At 38.2% G+C, this 23,830-nt stretch overlaps 1 protein-coding gene across 2 annotated transcripts in view; it reads left to right on the top strand.

Annotated features, from left to right (window-relative positions):
- xylt2 (xylosyltransferase II) overlaps positions 1-8,113 on the top strand; it is a 54,202-nt gene extending 46,089 nt beyond the window's left edge. For both annotated transcript variants that reach the window (XM_073843220.1, XM_073843212.1), the window contains 2 exons: positions 184-517; positions 3,876-8,113. In XM_073843220.1, coding sequence (XP_073699321.1) covers positions 184-517; positions 3,876-4,198 — 657 coding nt within the window. In that variant the 3' untranslated portion in view covers positions 4,199-8,113. The remainder of the gene's footprint in view (positions 1-183; positions 518-3,875) is intronic.
- Positions 8,114-23,830: the final 15,717 nt, after the last annotated feature.

Here is a 23,830-nt window from a genome sequence, read left to right as displayed (position 1 = left end):
ATTGAAGTAAAATAGTTTGCCTGGAAATAAACGCAGGGACTATTTCTATGCATCGGCTGTTGATTGGATTGGATTGAGGTAAATCTGAAGGCTAGCTTGTGGTCAAAATGTGTATTTAGAAAATAGAGTGAATTCGTTCTGTAGTTCATCATCGTATGTTTTGTGCATGATGTTTTGCACCAGGTCGGAACTGATTGGGACCCGAAGGAGCGAATCTTCCGTAACTTCGGTGGTGTGATGGGACCTCTAGATGAGCCGGTGGCAGTTCAGAAGTGGGCTCGTGGACCCAACCTGACAGCCACTATAGTGTGGATTGACCCTGCGCACATAGTAGCAGCCTCCTATGACATCAGCATAGATGTTGAGGCGGAGTTTACGCAATACAAGCCACCGCTTCAGCGCCCCCTCAGGCCTGGAGTGTGGACAGTGCGTGTGCTACGGCTGTGGGAGCGCGTAGCAGAAGCTCGCTTTCTGGTCATGCCTCTGGCCTTCAAAGGACGTGAGCCCCTGCGCACAGGTGAGACATTAATGTGAAATACTGTTATGATTTAAAATAACTGGTTCCTATTAGGGCTGTGCAATTAACCGCAATCGCAAAAAAATCGCGATTTAAGCACATGCGATTTCTAAACCGCATAAGGCTGCGATTTTATCTATCCCCCCAACGGCACCCCCGCCCCCCTTGAACGTCAAGTTCATTTTATTTTCGATATAGTGCCAGATCACAATAGAAGTCATTTAAGGTTATCTTTCCTATAGAACAGGTCTATACATAGTTCTTTTATTAAACAAACTAAATTGCCTTATGTTATTTATATTATTTACACTAAGGCATGTCATTTCTGTCTCTTCATGGTCGCTTGGTTACAATGTCTCCTCCAAGAAAACACGGACTGGATCGCGGACTCCATTCATAAAAACCTAATCTACTATAGCGCTGAATGCCACGTAATTCGTCGATTTTTGGATTAATAAATCAAAAGTTGGTTTGTCACTTAATTCAAATCGCGATATGGACTAGTGTCTGTGAAAACTGAAATGCAAAAAGACCGTTTTAAAATGAATCCTGCATGTTCCTTTTGCCTCTGTATGTATGAATGGCGGAGTTTGCATGTAAGTTTCTTTACTAACTTACATGCAGACTGAAGCACACGTGACGCTCCCGCTAATTTTTGGCATTTGCATCTCACATGAACAGATAAACTCAATCTCCAAAACTGCTGTGAGTGTCACTTTTACCGTTTCATTTGAGAAAACTAGCATCATATCATACTGTACACTAGGGATGTCACAATACTCAATATAATATCGAACCGTTCGGTACGACATCCACGGTTCAATACGCGCTTGTGAATTGCGGTTTTGCATCTAAATATCTTCCTTTTATTTCTCTAGGATTTTGCTGTATGTTTGCCCACGATTTCATGTGCTGAAATGAGAAAACGCTTCCCCTCTTATATTTGAAAAAAATAACGCAGCACGCAGAGCATCTTCCATTCTAATGATATGCAATGATAAGCCTTTCTAAACCTGTTGTCCAACAAAAGTTATAAAAACAAGTTACAAAAACATTATAACTTGTTTTTAATTCACAACATCAGTCGAGTGTTTGAAATAACTTCCTTATGTTGTGATCTGATGTGGATTCTCATCACAGAATGAGGCAGACGATAAATTCTATACTCATATTCAATGTATGTCGATTAGCAATGGCTTATGAAAATACCCGAGATGGCTTGAAGAACACAGATAAACCATATATTAATGCAGACGAGTGTTTATTGTCCTTAGATTTCATCATTCAAAACGTTTACCGTTATATCTTGTTTTTAATAAGTTACAGCAATAGCGATGCTTTTATCCATATTAGAGAAGCTGGAACGGAACGTTATTAGCGCTACTTCTTTGATGTGTTTTTGTTGTTTTTTTGCACAAGGGCGCCCTCTGGCATCCAGTATGAATGAAACCCATTCTATTTTGCGTAAAAATAAAAAAAAATTATACCTCTCTCAAAAGAAAAATTAAGCAGACATACTAAACCACACTTTATCTAGTGTGCAGAGGTTTACAGGAGTATTTTGTTAATTTGTTCCAAAAAAAAAAAAACACACTGAAGTGTCAAGATATCAGAACCGAACCGAACCGAACCGAAAACCGTTGTTAAAAACCGAGGTATGTATTGAACCGTGGACTAACTGTATTGTTGCATCCCTACTGTACACACAGAAACTTCACGGCAACCTGTCAAAATAAAAGCATGGTTTAATATGAAGCAGAACAATATTAGTCTTGTATTACATTTGTACAGTATAATGTAGGTGTTTATATATTCCTATTTAAATAATTTACATAAAACAATATATATGATAAAAAAATAAATATTACAACAAGATTAACCACTTAATTATTATTTAAACGTTTTAAACTGAATATAATTTTTCTTCCATGATTGATTTTAACAGTAAACTTCTGTTTGTTTGCCAAAAATTAAAAGGGTTTATTTTTCATTTGATTAAAAATAAATAAATGTTTTTTGATTATCAGACAAATTAAAACACAAGAATTAATACCGGTTGTGTCAAAGCAACTTTACAGTATTAAATAGGACAATAGTGTCAATAGTGCAAAAGTTCCATGTTGCAGCAAAGTCAGATTTGCAAAGGACTCATCTGGTTCCTGTGGTCTAGGTGAGGAGTTTTTTATTAATGATCCGTCTCTGGGGCTCATCTAGTCGATGTGGTCTCCAATGACATTCAGGCCTGTAGAGGTCATCTCTAGGTGTTGAACCACCATCTGAGCTGGATATGGACTGGATCTGGTGGCTACGGTGAACTCAGAATGAGAATTAATTAATAAAAAATAAAATTAATATAAAATAAAGAAAAAAAAAAAGCAAAAGATTGTAGAGCCCTCAAAATGTTAAAATAGATAGTTTTGGACTTATTTTTCCACTGAAATGAATGTTTTCGTTATTACACAAAGTAGGCTAAAGTACCGGGGGAAAAAGTAACATGGCTAATTTATTTTATGTTGTCTGTTTTAAAGGCAATTTTACTACAGTTTTGTTTATTAAACTTAATACTTTGTTATTTCATTGTGAAATGTTTTGTTATGCACTTCTTGTGCACTGAATACATTTAGAATGTATGTATGTAGCTTGTTTGAAAAAGCAAAAAAAAAAAGAAAAAAAAGAAAAATCGCAAATAAAATCGCAATCGCAATATTCGTTCAAAAAATCGCAATATGATTATTTTGTCCATATTGCACAGCCCTAGTTCCTATTTGAATATATTTATAAATGTAATTTCCTGTGGTGCAAAGCTGACTTTTCAGCATCATTACTCATCATCCATCTATCCAGTCCATCCCAATCTTTCTATCCCAATCCATCCATCTCTCTATCCAAGTCTATCTATCTATCAGTCCATCCCAATCATCCCAGTCCAAGCCTTCATCACAATCTATCCTTCTATCTTAATCCGTCCATTCCTCCATCCAAACCATCCATCCGTCATACCAATCCCTCTATCCCAATCATCCCAATTTTTCTATCCTAGTCCATCCTTCTATCTCAATCATCCATCCTTCCATCCCAATCCATTCTAATCTCTCTATCCCAATCTATCCCAATTTTACTATCCCAATCCATCCATTCCTCCATCCCAACCCATCTATTCGTTTATCCAATCCATACCAATCTCTCTATCCCAATCATCCCAATTTTTCTATCCAAGTCCATCCATCCATCCTTCCATCCAAATCCATCCAATCCATTCTAATCTCTCTATCCCAATCCATCCAAGACGCCAGTCTTTAGTGTCACATGATCCTTCAGAAGTCATTGTTGTTTACTGATTTGCTCCTCTTCTCTTCAGAAGACCATGGCTGGGTACACGCAGGGCCTCCAGGTAATGTGTATTTGGAGCAAAGCTTCCAGCAGCTCGCCCATGTTTTAAACCTGCCGCCCAGTGAGCCCGCCCTGCAGGAGGCGCAAAAGAAGACCACCCTGGTGGGGAAGCCACTAGAGGCCTGGGTGGACAGCTCTGTGGGGGCTTTCTGGGTCACGGGAGACATTTGCTCTGAGCAGACCTCCTCCTGTCCCTCCATAGGACTCTGCACCAAAACCTCTTGGAGTTCCTTGTCCCCTGACCCCAAATCAGAACTGGGGCAAGTCAAAAAAGACGGTCGCATTAGGTAGCCTTGCAAGCTCGAACGAATCGGCGAAGGCCCTGAAGAACAGTCCACAAGAGTGATGTTTACGAGTCGTCGTGGTCTTTCAGACCATCCCATTACTAGTCAAGGCACCTTCTATTGAGGGCAGGTGCTGGCTGAGGGTGAATCTACGAGAGAAAATTTTAAATTTGCACAAGAAGACTGCCAGATGTGGACGTGAGTCTTGCTTTTATAAATCAATGTTCAGATGTCATCTAAATACGTTGTTACAAGGTTCGGAGTCTTATTAGCACATAGTTTACGGTGTGGGTTTGTGATACAAAGACCCAAATCTCAACGATTTTACACTTTTATTCTTTGTTACAAGAAAAACGAAAAACTGTGCACATTTTCCTCAAAATTGCGATTTGTAACTGTTGGAGGCAAGTCGCTGGAGTCCTCTAGCTGTATCGCTATGCTTATTTTGAAGCATTAATATCAAAACTTCAGAAGCAGATTGAAGAAGTGCACTTTACTGTAAGCCGGAGCTCCTCCTGATTGGCTGAGTCTCAGCAGAGGAGGCGGAGCTTGTAGAATCTTCACAAATTTCTGCCAATGGATTTGATGCGTACGTTCACTTAACGTCTTTCAGCTGCATGGAATCATCGTATACAGCAACTAAAACAAACACTAACAGAACCGTTCGTCCGGAAACAAGAGTCTGAGTTTTGTAATACTGTGACTTTGTCTTCATGTTGAATGTCCTTTGAGTTGGAAAAACACCTCATCCGGAGGACCTGTTTCGTCCCTTACTGCAGCGTTTGCTCAGCCGCACACAAATGCAAAGTACGAGGATGTGGATTGACATTTTTTAGACTGCCTGAAGATCTGACCCTGCTGAAGATCATACACTTGTGCTTGTATACCATGTTACAGTATTTCACACTTATTTCTAGTCTTCCACGAGTTTGGTTCTCACTCTCTTTCTTGAACTGCAGCTTGTCTAGAAAATCACGAAACTTGAGTTACACTAGCTGCTTCTGTGTACACATAATTTAAAGGAGTATTTCACTAAATTATGTCAATTGATATGACTTTCTTTGGTGGAACCCAAAAGAAGACTTTATAAGTAATGTTAAGATCATTGAATGAAAAAAAGACTTCTGTGCTATATTTCAAACAAACCTATTCTCTGAAAAACACAATCGCATTTGCACTTACAGTTGAAGTCAAAAGTTTACAAGCACCTCACAGAATCTGCAAAATGTTAATTGTTTTACAGAAATAAGAGGAATCATACACAATGCATCTTGTTTTTTATTTAGTACTGACTTGAATAAGATATCTCAGATAAAAGATGTTTACATATAGTCCACAAGAGAAAATAACAGTTGAATTCATAAAAATGACCCTGTTCAAAAGTTTACATACACTTGATTCTTAATACTGTGTTGTTACCTGAATGATCCATAGCTGTGTTTTTTTGTTCAGTGATAGTTGTTCATGAGTCCCTTTGTCCTGAACAGTTAAACTGCCTGAAATCTTCCGAAAAGTCCCACAAATTCTTGCTTTTTCCGCATTTTTGTGTATTTGAACCATTTCCAACAATGACTGTATGATTTTGAGATCCATCTTTTCACACTGAGGACAACTGAGGGACTCATATGGAACTATTACAGAAGGTTTAAACTCTCACAGACGCTCCAGAAAGAAACGCTATGAATGAAGAGCCAGGGGGTGAAAACTTTTGAAGAGAATGAAGATGTGTACATCTACTTATTTTGCCTAAATATCACATTCAAGTAACAACACAGTATTAAGAATCAAGTGTATGCATACTTTTGCACGGGGTAATTTTGTGTAAGTATATTATTCAGGTCAGTACTAAATAAAAATAACCATCATTTTGTATGATCCCTCTTATTTTGGTCAAATAATTAACATTTTGCAGATTCTGCAAGGTGTATGAAAACTTTTGACTTTTGACTGAATACTCAACTGTATTCATGTTCAAAGCTTCCACTTTTTACGTTGAGGTACGAGACACGGAAGAACCAAAAGCCCAGCAAAATATTTTACATTTTTATGCACATTTCTGAAAATTAAGCTAAAATGTGTTCAGTTTATGCACATATCAGCCATTTCCACTAAGGTTTTTATTTACATTTCCATTAAAGTAGTTGGATAGAAACCCAGTAGTCAATGTCAAAGCTGATGCATTGAATCTTAATGTGACAACCTTGAACATGCACAAACACCAGTTTTAAAAGTTATAATTTTCAGTCAATTACTTTGTTCAACCAAAAATGAAAACATAATTTTTACTCGCCCTTGTCATTTCAAACCTTGCTTTCTTCTAGAATACAATGGAAGTCAATGGTAACCAAACCAATCAGGTTACCCACATTCATCAAAATATTCTTTTGTGTTCAGAAGAAGAAATAAACTCATGAGGGGACGTAAATGATGATACAATTTTCATTTTTGGGTGAACTTCCTTTAAGACACAAGTTTTTGTTTTTGTTTTTTTTAAACCTGGAAAATTTCTGTCAGTCGATTTGAAATCCATTCAACCAAATCCAAACCACTTCCGCATTTATCTCTGATATGGGTTTACGAGAGAAATGCGCTCAGTAATGCACTTTAACCATTTTTTTTTTCACCTGTGGTAACCAAGAAATTCACTTAAAATAAACCAAGACCTAAAGCAGAATCAGCTTAGAATGTAACGAAAAAGTGATTTTTTTGCGCACACAAAGCGTCACTTCAAATATTGGGATGATACCACTGCAGTCACTTGGAATACTTGTATAATGCCTTTAATTCATTTTTGAAGCTTAAAAATTGGTCGAATGGAATTTCAATGGAGGTTTCATTGAAAGTATCTTCATTTGTCTTTCGAAGTTGGAATGACGTAAGTTAATTTTCATTTTTCAAAGCTGTTGTATAAATTCAGACGTTTTGAAATATAGTGCATAAGTCGTAAACACTCTTAAGAATAAAGGTGCTTCAAAAGGTTCTTCAAGCGATGCCATAGAAGAACCATTTTTGGTTCCACAAATAACTTGCTGGCCTTTTATAATCTGAAGAACCTTATTTGCCACAAAGAACCTTTGCGAAACAGGTTCTTCAGATGTTAAAGGTTCTCTATGGAATTATTTAGACGAAAAGGTTCTTCTATGGCATCGTGAAGCACCTTAATTTTTAAGAGTGTAGACTTTGTACTATTTTGGATGTAAAACATTAGCTTATAGATAATGCTGCTGTTGAGTTCCACTGAAGAAAGAATTTCATTTGGGTTTGGAACTACAAGTTTGAGTAAATGATGACAGAATTGACTATTTTTGAGTGAACTGTCCCTTTAAATTCAAAATAGAGTTCAGATTGGAATCAGTCTTCATTTTAATGTGTCATAGCTGGTTGTTACGGTTTTGCTTTCTCGCCTTCCAATGAAGACACTAAGAAACATAAGTTCAAACAAATGTGTCTTGTGCGACATGCTGCTTTTATGTGGCAAATGCAAAGCTTCTTTTACGGTAGATTTTAACTCCCCCGTGTTTCGAAGGGGTTGTTTCAGGTTTGATTTACTGATTAGATAACTCTGTTTTTGTTGTGTTTTAGGTTTCAAAGTGTCCTTTATCTCTTCATGTACGTGCTTCGGTGAAGCGTTTGTGGTATCAAAAGAAACAAGTGAAATTAGGATGTAAAGAATGGATGAATGAGTGAATGAATGAATGCTATTTTTGTATTTAAAGTCATATTTTAACCTGTCGGTGAGAACTTGAGAATGCTGCTTCAGCTTTTGTTTTACATTTATCATCAGTCTCACCGGGTCTCTGTGGAGTTTGAACACCAGTCTTAATCTGAAAGTTTGAGACACTTTAAACCAGAGCCTTTTTTAGGGCTGATGGGCAGCAACAGATGACACATGATGGCACAATAAAGATGTGAAATCAAGTCACCTTATGTTTTATTTATGCTCCAGCTCCAGAACACAGAAGGCAAGTATTAGTACAGTTTAAATAGCAAGTTTTACATTTAAAACCAGTAAAAAATAACTACACATCGAGTTTGAGCAGAATATACAGAGCAAGTACTTGCTATACTACAGCACAACCATATTCATTTTTAAAATCTTCACAGTTCAAAAGGTTCAACACAGCATAAATGACCCGAAACATGTCGCAGTGAGCACAGTTGTGTACAGCACAATTGTTGTGAACATGTCCCGAGCTGCACACCACAGGAAGCACTGCTGTGAAATATTTAACGGCGTAAACTTCATCAGGTTATAAGAATCCCAGGCATGAGTCAGAGACAAGACAAGGTAAGAGCTGGCGTGACATCTCTGAGACGAGAGAGCGACTCCATCTCAATGACTGTCAAAGATCTGCTGTTGAGAAGCACCTCACACATGGAGCTGATGATGGAGAACACTTCAGACCTAGAGCCGGTGGAGCAGGGAGAGCCTGCTTATTAGAGGTCGACCGATATTGGTTTTTACCGATACCGATAGCTAGGTTGGACCACGCTGGCCGATACCGATTAATTAACCGATAGTTTTTGAAAATGGATATTGAAGGCCAACTAAAATAGTGCTCTACTATTTAAAAAAATAAATACTAAACCATACTTTGTAAATGAATAAAAATATTAATATTAATTATAAATTGATCATTAAAGTTATTTCATAGTTCATTAATGTTAACAAAATGAACTTCGAAATTTAACAACATATCAGTAAATGTTGAAATTAACACTTTAACAAGGAACAACACTTCTATTCTACAGCTTTCATCAATCTTAGTTGATGTTACAAATGGGCTCATTGTAAAGGGGTGGGAATCTTTAAATTTTAACATTTTTTTATTATATAAGCAGGCTGCTTTTTAAAATAATTACTTATTTAAAATTAGTGTTCTTTAAGTGTCGGCAAGTTTACAGAAATAGTTTTTTTCTTTTTCGTTTGATTATTACAGATGAGATCAGACAGAGGCTGCTTTAACAGGCTGCATTCAAACGAATGCACAGATCTATTTCGATGTATCAGATGTTTTGTCCTGCTCTGAAAACATAACTGACTGTGTGTACATCAGTTTCGTATAAAAGTATTTGAAAATCCAAGTGCATTTAACTGCATCTGCAATCAAGCTTTTTAGGACGAACAAACACAAAGAGCAATTGAAAGTCTGTCAGTGCATCTAATAGTACTGCATTATAAACGGCAGAAATGAAGGCACATGTAAAGTCAAAAACTGCGATTGATAGCTCACACTGTCAAACAATACACTTAGCTCACTGTGGAAATTCTGTGCAATGAAGCCAGCCGCGTTTCTGACGCGCACGCGTGCCATATGCCGGAAAAACACACGCTCATTGAAGAGAGGATTGAGGTGCGTCGGAGAATCTATTTTTCACCCACCCTTTAATGAAACCGAACAAAAGTGCAGCGCTGTGTTGCGCGGACAACTTGCAGGTATCACACACACACACAGGACGCGTTGTATAGTTCAAGCATAAATCTAAAACAGTTTATTTAATCACCAAACGGGCAAATGTTTACTTCAAGAATGATCAAAAAAGCGGCAAAGGTTAGTTTAAACATGAAACGGAAAGAGAAAGTGCGATCTATATTGCAGCCATTTCAGAAACAATTTCTTTTCTGTTTTACATTTATGTTAAAATATTATTTGTTTTTGTTTTGTTTCAGTTTAATATGTTAATTACGAAAGAAGTTTGTGTAATTTGTAAATGTCATAAAGGACGTGGTATGAATTGGACGGCAATACGCCAGGAGAATTGGAGAGGGTCAGACACAATTTTTGACAACTTCGTACGTTTTTATTTGTGGAAAATCCCTTCTTTAACGAATTTCGTTTTGTATTATTTTTATCTTAATTTTTAATAGATATTTTTGTTGATCAGTTATTAAAATCAAATAGGAACAGGAAAATGGCATTGTGAAATAAAGTGCGTAACAAGATGCAAACTCACCATGCTTTAACGGCCTGAAGAAAAGGCTAAAACATAAATTATAGCTCTGTATTAAGCATACAGACTTAATTAGAGCTACAGAAATACAAATAGTTTGCTTAAATGCAATCTTTATGAACGATGTAGGAAAGATGTGTAATGTAAAACTATGGCGCGCTGTGACTGATTTTGTCGGCTGAATGAACACAGTTTGCTTTCTCATGTTTTTACACCTGCAACTTTGCTGGCTAAGAATATAAACAGCTGGATATAAATCAATACAAATATATGGTAACAATCCTGGCATTAAACATTGGTCTAGGGCCTCTCATATAACCTCTCGTATAACCTCTCATACTCCATGACAGCGGAGCGTGAGCAGCTTCAGCAAAGAACGCAACCCGGAAAAACTATCGGCAAGGATTTTTGCCGATAACCGATAGTTCGGCCAATCAACTATCGGTGCCGATTAATCGGCAAAACCGATACATCGGTCGACCTCTACTGCTTATCCTGACAGTGCTTACTGCTCCTCTCCAGTGGACACGGACACAGAGGACGGACACACGCTTTCCAGCAGCACACTCCTCCTCGCATACAATGAAGAGCTTGTGCATAAGGTGACCACTGTCCTCTTATCTGCCTGCCTATCTGTCCCCCATTCATCTGGCAGCCGTCCGTATATCTATCTATCTTGTCTGTTCGTCCATCCATCCATTTATCTGTCCATCTGCCTGTCCATCAATCCATCGATCCACATGTCTGTCTGTCTGTCTGTCCATCTGTCCATCCATCTACCTGTCCATCTACCTGTCTGTCTATCTGTCCATCGGTTTCTCGTCCATCCATCTATCCATCTACTTGTCTATCTGTTCCCCTGTCCATCCATCCATCTGTGCGTCATCTGTTTGTCTGTCTGTCTGTCTGTCTGTCCATCCGTCTATCTGTCTGCTGGTCTACCTATCTATCTACTGTACCTGTCTATTTGTCCCCATCTATCCATCTGTCTGTCTGTCCATCCCATCCGTCTCTCAGTCTGGCTGTGTCCGTCCATCCATCTACCTGCCTGTCCATCCATTTCTCTGTCAGTCTGTCCGTTCGTCCATCTGTCTGTCCATCCATCCATTTACTTTTCTTTTTGTCCCTGTCATCCATTCATCCATCCGTCCATCATCGATCCATCTATCTACCTGTCTGTCCATCCATCCATCTACTTGTCTATTTATCCCTGTCTATCCATCTATCTATCTGTCCATCTGTCTTTTCATCAGTCTCTCCATCCATCCGTCTATCTGTCCCTCTGTCCATCCAACTGTCAGTCAGTCTGTCTATCTATCCATCTATCCATCTATCTGTCTGTCTGTCTGTCTGTCTGTCTGTCTGTCTGTCTGTCTGTCTGTCTATCTACTGTACCTGTCTATCTGTTCCCATCTGTCTTTCTGTCCCCGTCCATCCATTCATCTGTCTGTCTGTCAGGCTATCTGTCCCCATCTGTCTTTCTGCCCCCCGTCCACCCATTCATCTGTCTGGCTGTCCGTCCATCCATCCATCCATCTACTTGTCTATCTGTCCCTCTGTCCATCCAACTGTCTGTCTGTCCATCGACCTATCTATCTACTGTACCTGTCTATCTGTCCCCATCTGTCTTTCTGTCCCTCGTCCATCCATTCATCTGTCTGTCTGTCCATCTGTCTGTTAGGCTATCTGTTCATCCATCCATCTGTCTGTCTGTCTGTCCATCCACCTATCTACTGTACATGTCTATCTGTCCCCATCTGTCTTTCTGTCCCTCGTCCATCCTTTCATCTGTCTGTCTGTCTGTCTGTCCATCCATCTGTCCGTCCATCCATCTGTCTGTCTATCCATCTACCTATCTATGTACTGTACCTGTCTATCTGTCCCCATCTGTCTTTCTGTCCCCCGTCCATCCTTTCATCTGTCTGTCTGTCTGTCTGTCAGGCTATCTGTCCATCCATCTGTCCGTCCATCCATCTGTCTGTCTATCCATCTACCTATCTATGTACTGTACCTGTCTATCTGTCCCCATCTGTCTGTCCCCCGTCTATCTATCTAGTCTGTCCGTCTGTCTGTCTGTCCATCACCCTATCTATGTACTGCGCCTATCCGTCCGTCCATCCATCTGTCCTTTTGTCTCTCTGTCTGTCCTTTTGTCTCTCTTCTGCTGCTTTCTATTTTCTAAAAGCTAATCAGCTGTAATTATGGCTCTTGTACAGGAAGTCACACACCCACCAGCCTCACAGTCAGTGCCAGAGAGCTGTAAGAATAAACCAGTACAGTGCTGTACACGGCTGCATAAATTACACACCCACCTTTGGTCCATGGAGGTGGAGATGTTGTATTCATTCAGAGAGGTAGTCAAGATTGTGTTGACTCATGCTTAAAAAAAGATGATTTAAATGTATTTGTGGGATTTGTCTGTGATGGGGATTTTGTGGGATTGTTCATATGTTCACAATGAGAACACAAACCAGGGCTTTTGGAAAGATTCTTTACTGTATTTACAGTGCTGCAAACATCCAAGGGAGAACCTTTATTTTTTGGAATGTACTCGGATTGCAGTGTAAATCAGTTTGGAAAAGTATTTACTGCGTAGCAAACTGCACTCAAAAAAGTCAAATAGTCACTTGTTTGATTTGCAAAATACAAATATGTCTGATTAATAAGAATATAACGAGTTTACTTCTGTTAAATGATTTATTTTTGTTAGTTGTAACTAAATTAAGAAATAATCAAATGAATTAGATCAGCACTTGTTGATTCAATGAGCCCGAAACGCTTCATATCAACAACTCTCTCTGATGAGTCATTGCGCCTCAGTGATGCGTGGGTCAATGTATAAACAACCCGAACCCGACCGACGTTTTCAACTAACCCGCCCGCAACTCGGACCGCAAAAAAACAAAAAAGTAAATATTGTACCCGACCCGCTTCCTGACCCGCATGTTTAATGTATGCGACTGACAGCAGCGATTATATGCGGCTGCGGTGGAGGCGCATTCACTGTCAAACATCATTCGGCATTAATTAGGTAGGCTAATTTTGTCAAAAGACATGTTCTTGATTACAAGAAAAATTCAGATTGTTCTTGTTGTGATTTATTTTGTCTTTCCTTTATACAGATTTAAATAGTTTCCTTTTTGAAGCGCTCTAAATTATGTCAGTGATTCTCCGATGTTAAATATGATCAATAATTATTTTATTTCGATCTACAGTGTAATAAAAGTTAAGAAAAATATTAGCCTATAGCCCTAAATATATATAGACTACAAGCTAATTCATTTTTTCTTAACTTTTAACTTCTAAAAAATTATCAAGAATATTAAATGAACTTAATAGGCTAGGTTAACGACTTTTCTTATACAAACTGAATGCACTTCAAAACGAAGTTTTCATATATAAATTCAGGAATCACGAATATGATAAAATAATATTATTTTCTATTTGTATAGCTATAATAGTTGTATCAAATGAATAAGGAAATTATAGTGCTTTTATTCATATTTATTAAGTAATGTTTAATTTTGTTTGTTTCGCTCTCTGGAAATGTAAAGAAAAATACCGTTTTTACTTGGAATTCGTTTTTAATCCCTGGTTTTAAACAAGCATGAGATAATTTATATATTATTGCTTGAATAAACGTTTAAAACAGAGCTAGAAATTGTATAATTAAGGAAATTAAACAGACCTAGGCATTTGAAAAGACATAGTGAAATGTGTCTAATAATTCCAAAAAGAAAGAGAAGCATTGGACATAATCAAAATATTCGAGACATTTATTAGGAATACCATTTTCTTAACAATTAAGATGCTGCATGTGTTTATCCAGTCTAATCGAAGTGTGCGTCTCTCCCACGACTTTCCCAACAAAAATCCCACCCCCTCTCAGAAAATACATAAAACTGACATTACTGAGATATGCTTTTTAAAGTAGCCTATTAAAACGGTACAATGGCATTGCTCAGTTCAACATGTTGGGAAATCGGGCATTTTGTCCCGCGTCAGCATTTATTCTACAGTTAATAAGGCTCAACATTCAAAAGGTAAATATTATTCAGCCAATAAAGTGTAGGCCTATATATTTCATAGAAAATTGTGTCTAGTACTATATAAATTACAAAGGTTTAATTGGCATCTTTATTTCAAACGACCCGACCGACCGCGACCCGAATATCATTAAAAATATTTTTGGATGACTCGTAACTGCGGGCACCCGCTCATTTCGGATCAACCCGCGCATTACTGCAAAGAATGCATAGTCGAACACACCATGCACTCGTTTTTCTGTTTGTACGTTAATGTAGCTAGCGTAATGCTATTTTTACCATCCACACAGCAAAATCCCCGGTGTTAATTTAACACTGAGTATGGACACATATAAACACTGAAGACACCTGATGTTAATAAGCAGAATCACCAAAGGAGAAAACCAAAATTTTTAAGCAACCAGTGGTCAATGTTTTCATTAATTGGGCTCTTGACCCTTAAATCTTTAATAGGCCCTACTAGATTTTGTTTGGCTGCTGTATTTGAGTTAAAACAGCCAGACAAGCCAAAAGCTCATGTGATGATTCATCATCAGGTGATGATTATGTTTTAGCATATTCTTTGTTTGACTTGAATCACCTAGTATCTAATCTCTAAATTAGGTTTTTTTTTTTTTTTTTTTGCTTATTGTAATAGCCTTGACAATCCACAGCAGAAGATCCAGCACTTCCTATACATTTTGGAAAGATTTTTTACAACCTGTTTTTTTTGTTTGTTTGTTTTTTTTAAAAAGAGTGTTTCAGATAGGCACACAGACATCAAGAACCAGCCCATGAATCTCAACAAAGGTGACAAACGGCATATTCAGATAAACAGATCAACTCTGAACACTGCAAAACAAGCTACTAAAAAGTCATATAAAAACAAAAGAAAATAGTAGTAATAAAAGAAATTACAAAGACAATTCAGCTCATAATTTATTCATGCCGCAATGCATGATGGGAGTTATGGATAAGTTCTGATTGGCTACAACACCCAGAAAGGTTCTTAGTCCCATCACCTAAAACAAATCTCATTGAAACAACAAGATAGTATTAATTAAACTATCAAAACCATACATGAATAAGACATTAACTAGTAGATGTAACAAAGCAGAATTTTGTTGAATTGAATTGCTCTAGTGACATTGAGTGAATACGTGTTATTAGACTAACACGATACAAACATTTTGAGTTTGTTAAAATGCCATTCAAATAACATTCAAATCATTACAAGTTTATTTGATTTGTTTAGATGCATAATGGGTGCTATGATTAAATCATGTTCATTGAACAATTTTTTTTTTGAGTGTATGCTATTTGTAGATGATTCGAAAGAGAAAAGAAACTTCTTAACACAACCAGCAAACCCTGTGAAACCAGCTATCCAAAAGGATACAATCTTCAGTAAAGAATATAACAACTTCAAAAAAGTATCCCACACCAGTTGTGTTTTTTCAAATCATTTGGCTTGATTGAGATGTGTTATTATATTTTTAAGCAATTATAATTTTGATAAAACAGACTCAAAGTACCACAGGAGGGATCCAAGCCATGTCTAAAGACCAGAATATCACAGAGACATTTTTAAATAGGCTTTTAATATTGACAAAAACCCAGAATCAAGCTCATTTCAATCATTGTCATTTGCTTTTAAAAAATATTTTTCAAAATGTAAGTGGATGTGGTAAGGAAGGATGACAGGAAATGAGTTTATTAAAGAAACATGAGATGTGAAGCACATCAGCTCCTCTGAGTAAACGCATCCATGTTTCTCTGTTGTTGTTTTCTATTATTGAAATGCTGGCAAAATTTTCTTAATAAGCCCAATTTGGTTTGGTCTAGTCAACTGTGACACAGTTCTGCTTAGAAAAAGTTTTTGCATTTCTGAGTTCAAATATAACAAATAAGCTGCAACATCCTAGAGGTACACTAAAACTGTAACAATGAAGTGTTTTACTACATATACTGAAGGAGAGACTGTAGTGCTTTGGCTCTGGAAATGGGTGTGTTGCCATGGTAATAGCATTCTGTGTTTGTTCCGTTGTGTTCTTCCTTAATCAAGCATTTCATAGCTGAATACGTGATGAGGGACATAAGGAATATCAGATGGATGAGTTCTGTATGAAATAGTAATAGAGTTTGATCGCCTGAGGGGCTCAGTGTTCGACACGATTCATCTCCTAAAATCATCCCACAGGTATTTGTTTGTTTAGCAGTGCAAACCATTTCTGTGTGACTCAATGCATTTGATTATTTCACGAAACTCTGAAGATCTAAACGATCATCAAATACCTCTCAGTTGAACACACAAAGAGTCACTAAACGTCCTCTCAGGATTGTGCGAGACTGAACCTGAGGCATGTACTCACTGTAGGAACTGGAGGAGAGCTGGATTTCATTAAAACACAGGGCAACATAGTAAGACACTATATTAAACCGAGCGGAGCACAACCATCCATCTGCCCTCCAGCTGATAAATGTCATGAACGAGCCACATGTGCTTTTGCAGCCTCTGGCCAGACGCTCGACCGGATGTGATAACCATGGCAACCAGAGCAGGATGACACCCACGTCCTCAGTCGCTGCAGAGACGCGGCGTGCTGCCCTGTGCCACAGGACATCAGGCTTATAAACGGGGCAAGTGTGAAACCAAGATAGAAACAGGGAGTGTTGTCATATCAGTGATTGCTGAACTCTGTTCAAAGCTCACAATCACAATGCTAAAGTAGCCTGGGTGCTTGCGAGGGTGTTCCAACTAGATGTTAAGCCACGTGTCCACCAAAGGCAGCTGAACATGCCTAGATGTGAGCGCTTAAGAGCACTTCTGAGGTGCAGCATTATTTTAGTAGAGGCGGCTCGCTATGATATGGAATATCCGCAAAAGTGTTACTAGTATATGAGTTCTGGCCCTTGTTTTAAATGATTTTGCTCTGTTGATGTGCTTCTTGTTGTCATCTTTTGCTGTTTTACAAGCAGAGTGTGGTGATTGGTAGGTGTGAAATTTGTTCCACCCCTCCTCCACTGTGACTGGACGGCTGACTAAAACAGTGATGAGCACTGCGTTTTACCCAAAGTTTAACATGCTTTAATTGTTGGGGAAAGAAAAAAACTAAGGCCGCACAGCACTCAGCTTTAAAAGCCACAGCTTATTGAAAACGATTAAAAAATACGCAAGCCTCAGGAAAAATGCTCTGGTGGACATGCAGACTAAGGTCTGAGTCTGAAATTTTTGTCCAAAATTTTCACACGTTAAAAAAAAACAACAACCTCATGTTGTGTCAATCACGTTTACGCACTGCCTCCAAAACTTTCGTCCGTCAAAAAAAGTTTGGATCAGGTTCGATTTTCTGCGTTTTTGCATTCGTAAAAAGCATTTCGATAGAAAAGGATGATGAATGCGGAAAAAACACAAACGAAAATTTCAGACTCAGTGTGCAATGACCTTTATGGCATTTCTAGGTAGCTTGTAGGGGCTTAGGAAATAAGTATTTGACCCCTTCGCAAAAGCCTTGTTGGCAATTACAGAGGTCAGGAGTTTCCTGTAGTTGGCCACCAGGTTTGCACACAACTCAGGAGGAATTTTGTCCCACTTCTCTTTGCAGATCCTCTCCAAGTCATTAAGGGTTCGAGGCTGACTTTATCTAGGCCACTCTAGGACCTTAATGTGCTTATTCTTAAGCCACTTCTTTGTTGCCTTTGCTGTGTGTTTTGTGTCATACCCATCCACAATCCATTTTCAATGCCCTGGCCCCTGCATGGCCCCGTCCATCGTCTCTTTGATGCGGTGCAGTTGTCCTGTCCCCTTAGAAAAACACCCCCAAAGCACAATGTTTCCACTTCCATGTTTGATGGTGGGGATGGTGTTCTTGGGGTGATAAGCAGCATTCCTCCTCCTCCAAACATGGCGAGTTGAGTTGATGCCAAAGATTATTTGTATTTGGTCTCATTTGACCACAACATTTCACCCAGTTGTCCTCTCAGTCATTCAGATGTTCATTGGCAAACTTCAGACGAGCCTGTACATGTGCTTTCTTGAGCAGGGGGACCTTGCGGTCTCTGCAGGATTTCATTCCTTCATAGCATAGTGTGTTTCCAATTGTTTTCTTGGTGACTATGGTCCCAGCTGCCTTGAGATCATTGACAAGATCCTTCCGTGTAGTTCTGGGCTGATTCCTCACCGTTCTCATGATCATTGAAACTCCACGAGGTGAGATCTTGCATGGAGCCCCAGACCGAGAGAGATTGACAGTTATTTTGTGTTGCTTCCATTTGCGAATAATCGCACCAACTGTGGTCACCTTCTCACCAAGCTGCAAAATTTGGGATTTTTGGAAAAAACTCCCTTTGCGAACTTGTCCCAGGGGTTTCACCCGATCAGAACCAAACATTTATAATTGTTGTGACTCACCGTTGTGACGGGATGCCAACCATACGTAAGGGGCGGAGCCACTTTTACTAAAACACCTATAAAAACACCTATAAGTATGGCTGAAACTACTCAACCGTTAGACCGATTGACTTAAACTGGTATGCTGTTTTTATATATTCTTATTTCAATGTGCCTCAATGATCTTTGAGGACATTTGTGTGTCTCAAAAAACATGTCCACCATCAGCCAACTTTGGGCACCTATTAGACAAGGTTAGTAGAGGCAGATGGGAACAAAACTCTGTGGGCATGTTCGACTCACGGTCCTAGATCAGTGATGCTCAAACTTGGTCCTGAAGGGCTGATGTCCTGCAGAGTTTAGCTCCAACCCCAATTAGACTCACCTGAACCAGCTAATCAAGCTCTTACTAGGCATACTAGAAACTTCCTGGCAGGTGTGTTGAGGCAAATTGGAACTAAACTACGCAGGACACTGGCCCTCCAGTACCGAGTTTGGGCACCCCTGCCCTAGATGTCTGTAAGAATTTTGGAAGAAATTGGCCACTAACCTTTCTGTTTTACAAAAGGTTCTTTGTAACAAAAGAAGGTTCTTCAAATTATAAAAAGGTAAGAAAGAAATGGTTCTTTAAAGAACCTTTGACTGAATGGGTGTTTGTGGAACCAAAAACGGTTCTTCTATGGCATCGTGTCATTACGTGTAAGTATAGGTAAATGCACATACTGTAAAATAAAGTGCAACTGAGAAGATTTTATCATGTTTTAATGTGGTTGCTGGTGTATTCTGATTGACTTGCTAAGGTGTACAGTGTCTTGTTTCTTTTAAGTGGTTGTTCTGGGAACTTCCCAGTGTGTAAGGACTGTTTTTAGCATATTCCATTTCTAGGTGCAATATCACTAATGATATTCTAGTCTGTAAATATGACATGGTCCTTTTTAGACATCTATAGGATTTTTCACCCATTTTATTATCTGTCAGCCATAAGCCATGGTAATAACATACCCCTCCTCAAATATGAGCAACATGCTAGTGATGCCTGCTCCATTAACAAACACCCTGACTGTCTTGATGAGAAAGCTGTGAGAGTGTGCGGAGCTGCTTTCTGTCCCCCCAAAACTAATTCTTGTTGACGCCAGTAGCAGGTGTCAACATGAAAGTGACTAATCTGTCGTTACAACTCTAGCTATGATCATCTCTCCCCATACTAAAGCTCAGGCTTATTTATTCATCACAGTTCAGCTGTGCGACAGAAATCATGCTCTGCAAGATCTGAGAATGCAGTGAAGGGGAAATCAAGACATTTAATAATTCCCCTGGGTTTGTCACTTGACTGAACGTTTGCTCATGTCATGCATGCACTTTACACTGTAATTTTAGCATAGACTATATGTAATATTAAAGGGATAGTTAATCCAAAAATGACAACTCTGTCATTTACTCACCCCTATCTTGTTCCAAACTTGTTAGAATTTCTTTTTTGAACACAAAAGAAGATATTTTTAACTCAAAGCCAAACAGCTGACGGTAGCCATTGACTTCCACAGTATGGAAACTGTGACCAGAAAATATTTCTTCAAAATATCTTCTTTTATGCACAACAGAAGAAAGAAAGTCAAACAGTTACCAACTTAATGAACCATGTTTGTTGGAGTTTGTTGTGGCAATGTGAATTTAGCCTAGACAACATAATAGCAAACTAAGTGGCATCTGTGTTTAAAGGCTGCAGGATGTTTTCTCTTCATTAACTTTACTTTTCTTCATCATTTGTTCTCAGTGCTTTTAATCAGCTGGTGTTTCTGTGATTTTAGTGGATGTATGAAGTCAGTTCTCCTTAAAGGAGTAGTTCACTTTCAAAACAAAAATGTATAGATAATGTACTCACCTCCTTGTCAACCAAGATGTTTATGTCTTTCTTTCTTCAGTCGTAAGGAAATTATGTTTTTTGAGGAAAACATTTCAGGATTTCCTTCCATATAATGGACTTCTATTGTGCCCCCGAGTTTGAACTTCTAAAATTCAGCTTTAAATGGCTCTAAACGATCACAGCCGAGGAAAGAAGGGACTTATCTTGCAAAACTTAGAAAAAATTACAATTTATATACTTTTTAACCTCAAATGCTCGTCTTGTCTAGCTCTGTGTGTACTCTTGTGTAGAGATTAAAAAGTATATTGTAAATGTTTTTAGAAATCATTTCGCTAGATAAGACCCTTCTTCCTTAGAGCCCTTTGAAGCTGCATTTAAACTGCATTTTGGAAGTTCAAACTCGGGGGCATCATAGAAGTCTGTTATATAGAGAGAAATCCTGAAATGTTTTCCTCAAAAAACATAATTTCTTTACGACTGAAGAAAGAAAGACATACACATTTTGGGTTAAATAGGGGGTGAGTACAATATATTATATGTAAATTTTTGTTCTGAAAGTGAACTACTAACAGAGGAACCGCATGAGTAGAGACAAGCAAATAAATACCTTTATCTTCATTTGACCCTCCATCTGTTTGTGCATCTGCTCATGTCTGTCTGTTGCAGACCATACTAGTTGGAGACAGCGGCGTGGGGAAGACGTCGCTGTTAGTGCAGTTTGACCAGGGAAAATTCATCTCAGGATCCTTCTCTGCGACTGTGGGCATCGGATTTACGGTGAGACTCTCTGCAGAAGATCACAGATAATGTTTTCTCAGGACACTCAGGTGATATTTGTTTTCTACATGCAGAAAATACAATGCACAGGAGCAAATACAATGCAATAAATAAAAACAGGTTAAGTTAGCGAATGTTTCAGATGATTTCCTCTGTCATGCTAACCTTATATGTGACCTGGACCACAAAACCAGTCTTAAGTAGCACAGGTACAGTCAAGCCCGAAATTATTCATACCCCTGGCAAATTCTGACTTAAAGTTACTTTTATTCAACCAGCAAGTTTTTTTTTATTATTAGAAATGACACAGTCGTCTCCCAGAAGATAATAAGACGATGTACAAGAGGCATCAATGTGTAAAAAAATATTTCTCAGCTTTCATTTACATTTGAACAAAAAGTGGCATGTCCAAAATTATTCATGCCCTTCTCAATAATCAATAGAAAAGCCTTTATTGGCTATTACAGCAATCAAACGCTTCCTATAATCGCTGACCAGCATTTTGCATGTCTCCACTGGTATTTTTGCCCATTCATCTTTAGCGATGAGCTCCAACTCTTTCAGGTTAGAGGGTCTCCTTGACATCTCCCTGATCTTTAGCTCCCTCCACAGATTCTCAATTGGATGTAAGTCAGGACTCTGGCTGGGCCACTGCAAATCGTCAATGTTTTTGTCTGATAACTATTTCTTCACCACTTTTGCTGTGTTTTCGGTCGTTGTTGAGCTGAAATGTCCACTGGTGCCCAAGGCCAAGTTTCTCAGCAGACTGCCTGATGTTGTTGTTCAGAATTTTGATGCATTGCTCCTTTTTCATGTTGCCGTTTACTGTGATTAAACGGCAACAAAACATTAGGTTCCCACCACCATGTTTGACAGTGGGGATGGTGTTCTTAGGGTTGAAGGCTTCTCCTTTTTTTTTGCTAAAAAAAGACTACATCATTGTGGCAGAACATTTTGTATTTTTTAATAATACTTTGCACTGTAGCCACTGGAACTTCAAAACATTTATATATGGTCTTATAGCCCTTTCCTGACTTGTGAGCAGCCACAATACACAGCCGCAGGTCCTCAGTGAGCTCCTTTGTCTTAGCCATGACTGTCCACAAACCAACAGCAGAGAGCTTCTGTTTTTCACCTGTTAATTTGAATAAAACAGCTGTTCCCAATGAATCAGGGTAATTAGGATGCTTTAGAACAGCTTGGACTATTTGGAATGGTATAGAACTTTGGATTACCCATAGACTGTGACAGTTTGCAAAGGGTATGCATATTTTGGGCATGCCACTTTTTGTTCAAATGTAAATAAAAGCTGAAAAAATATATTTTTCCACAATGATGCCTCTTGTACATCATCTTATTATCTTTTGGGAGAAGCCTGTGTCATTTCCGGTCAAAAAAAAAAAACAAAAAACTTGCTGGTTGAATAAAAGTAACTTTAAGTCAGAATTTGCCAGGGGTATGAATAATTTCATGCTTGACTGTATATTAGTAGCCGCAAAAAATGCATCGCACAAAAAATACAACACTTAATTTTTTATTAGTAATATGAATTGCTAAGAACTTCATTTGGGCAACTGAAAAAAAAAATTAGATTTTTTTTTTTTTTTTTTTTGCACCTTCAGATTCTAGATTTTTAAATAGCTGTATCTTGGCCAAATATTGTCCTATCCTAACAAACCATACGTCAATGGAAATCTTATTTATTATGTATTTTAAAAAAAAAACATTGTCTGTGATGTATATAAAATCTGACCCTTAGGACTGGTTTTGTGGTCCAGGCTCACATCTAAATATGTTACTATTTAAATTAAAAACACACAAATGTTGAAAATATTGATTGACACAAATATCAGTAGCTTTCTTGTCCGCTCTGCCTGCTGCATTGGCTCCTCTATCTACTGTCATAACTCCCTGCAGAGAGCCGCTGGGCTTTTTCAACGCAGAGCGTCTGATTACAATAATATGATAATGATCATTTTACTGCAGGCTCTGATTATAATTACAGAGGGATCTGTCTGGCCTCGGTTGGATCATCACTGTTTGTTGTTTTTTTTTCCATCATATTTTGTAATTAGTCTCAGCGTTTTTGTGCATGAAACAGAGTGATTAATATGCGTGCGGAATATGAGCAGAGTATACTCTGGAAATATGAATTTTCTGTTCACAATTAAATACCTATTTAGGCAGCAAGGTGCCAAGACTGAGGTTAAAGACATGCATGAATACATCACTGGCCCTTCCAGCCATCCTGCAGATCATAACAGGAACAAAATAATAGGCTACTGTTAAACATCAATGGTTATTAAAGCAAATGTTGAGTGTTTATTATAAGACTGTTCTGATGTTATTATATGTGACCCTGGACCACAAAACCAGCCTTAACTAGCATGGGTATATTTGAAGCAATAGCCAAAAATACATTGTATGGGTCAAAATGATCACTTTTTTAATGCCCAAAATTAAGGTATTAAGTAAATATCATGTTCCATGAAGATATTTTGTACATTTCCAACCATAAATATATCAAAACTTAATTTTTGATTAGTAATATGCATTGCTAAGAACTTCATTTGGACAAACTTAAAGGTGATTTTCTCAGTATTTTGATTTTTTTTGCACTCTCAGATTGCA

The sequence above is a fragment of the Garra rufa genome, chromosome 1 (assembly GCF_049309525.1).
Source record: "Garra rufa chromosome 1, GarRuf1.0, whole genome shotgun sequence".
Lineage (NCBI taxonomy): Eukaryota > Metazoa > Chordata > Actinopteri > Cypriniformes > Cyprinidae > Garra > Garra rufa.
The sequence above is the reverse complement of the archived record's forward strand: the minus strand, read 5'-3'. Positions and strand labels throughout refer to the sequence as shown.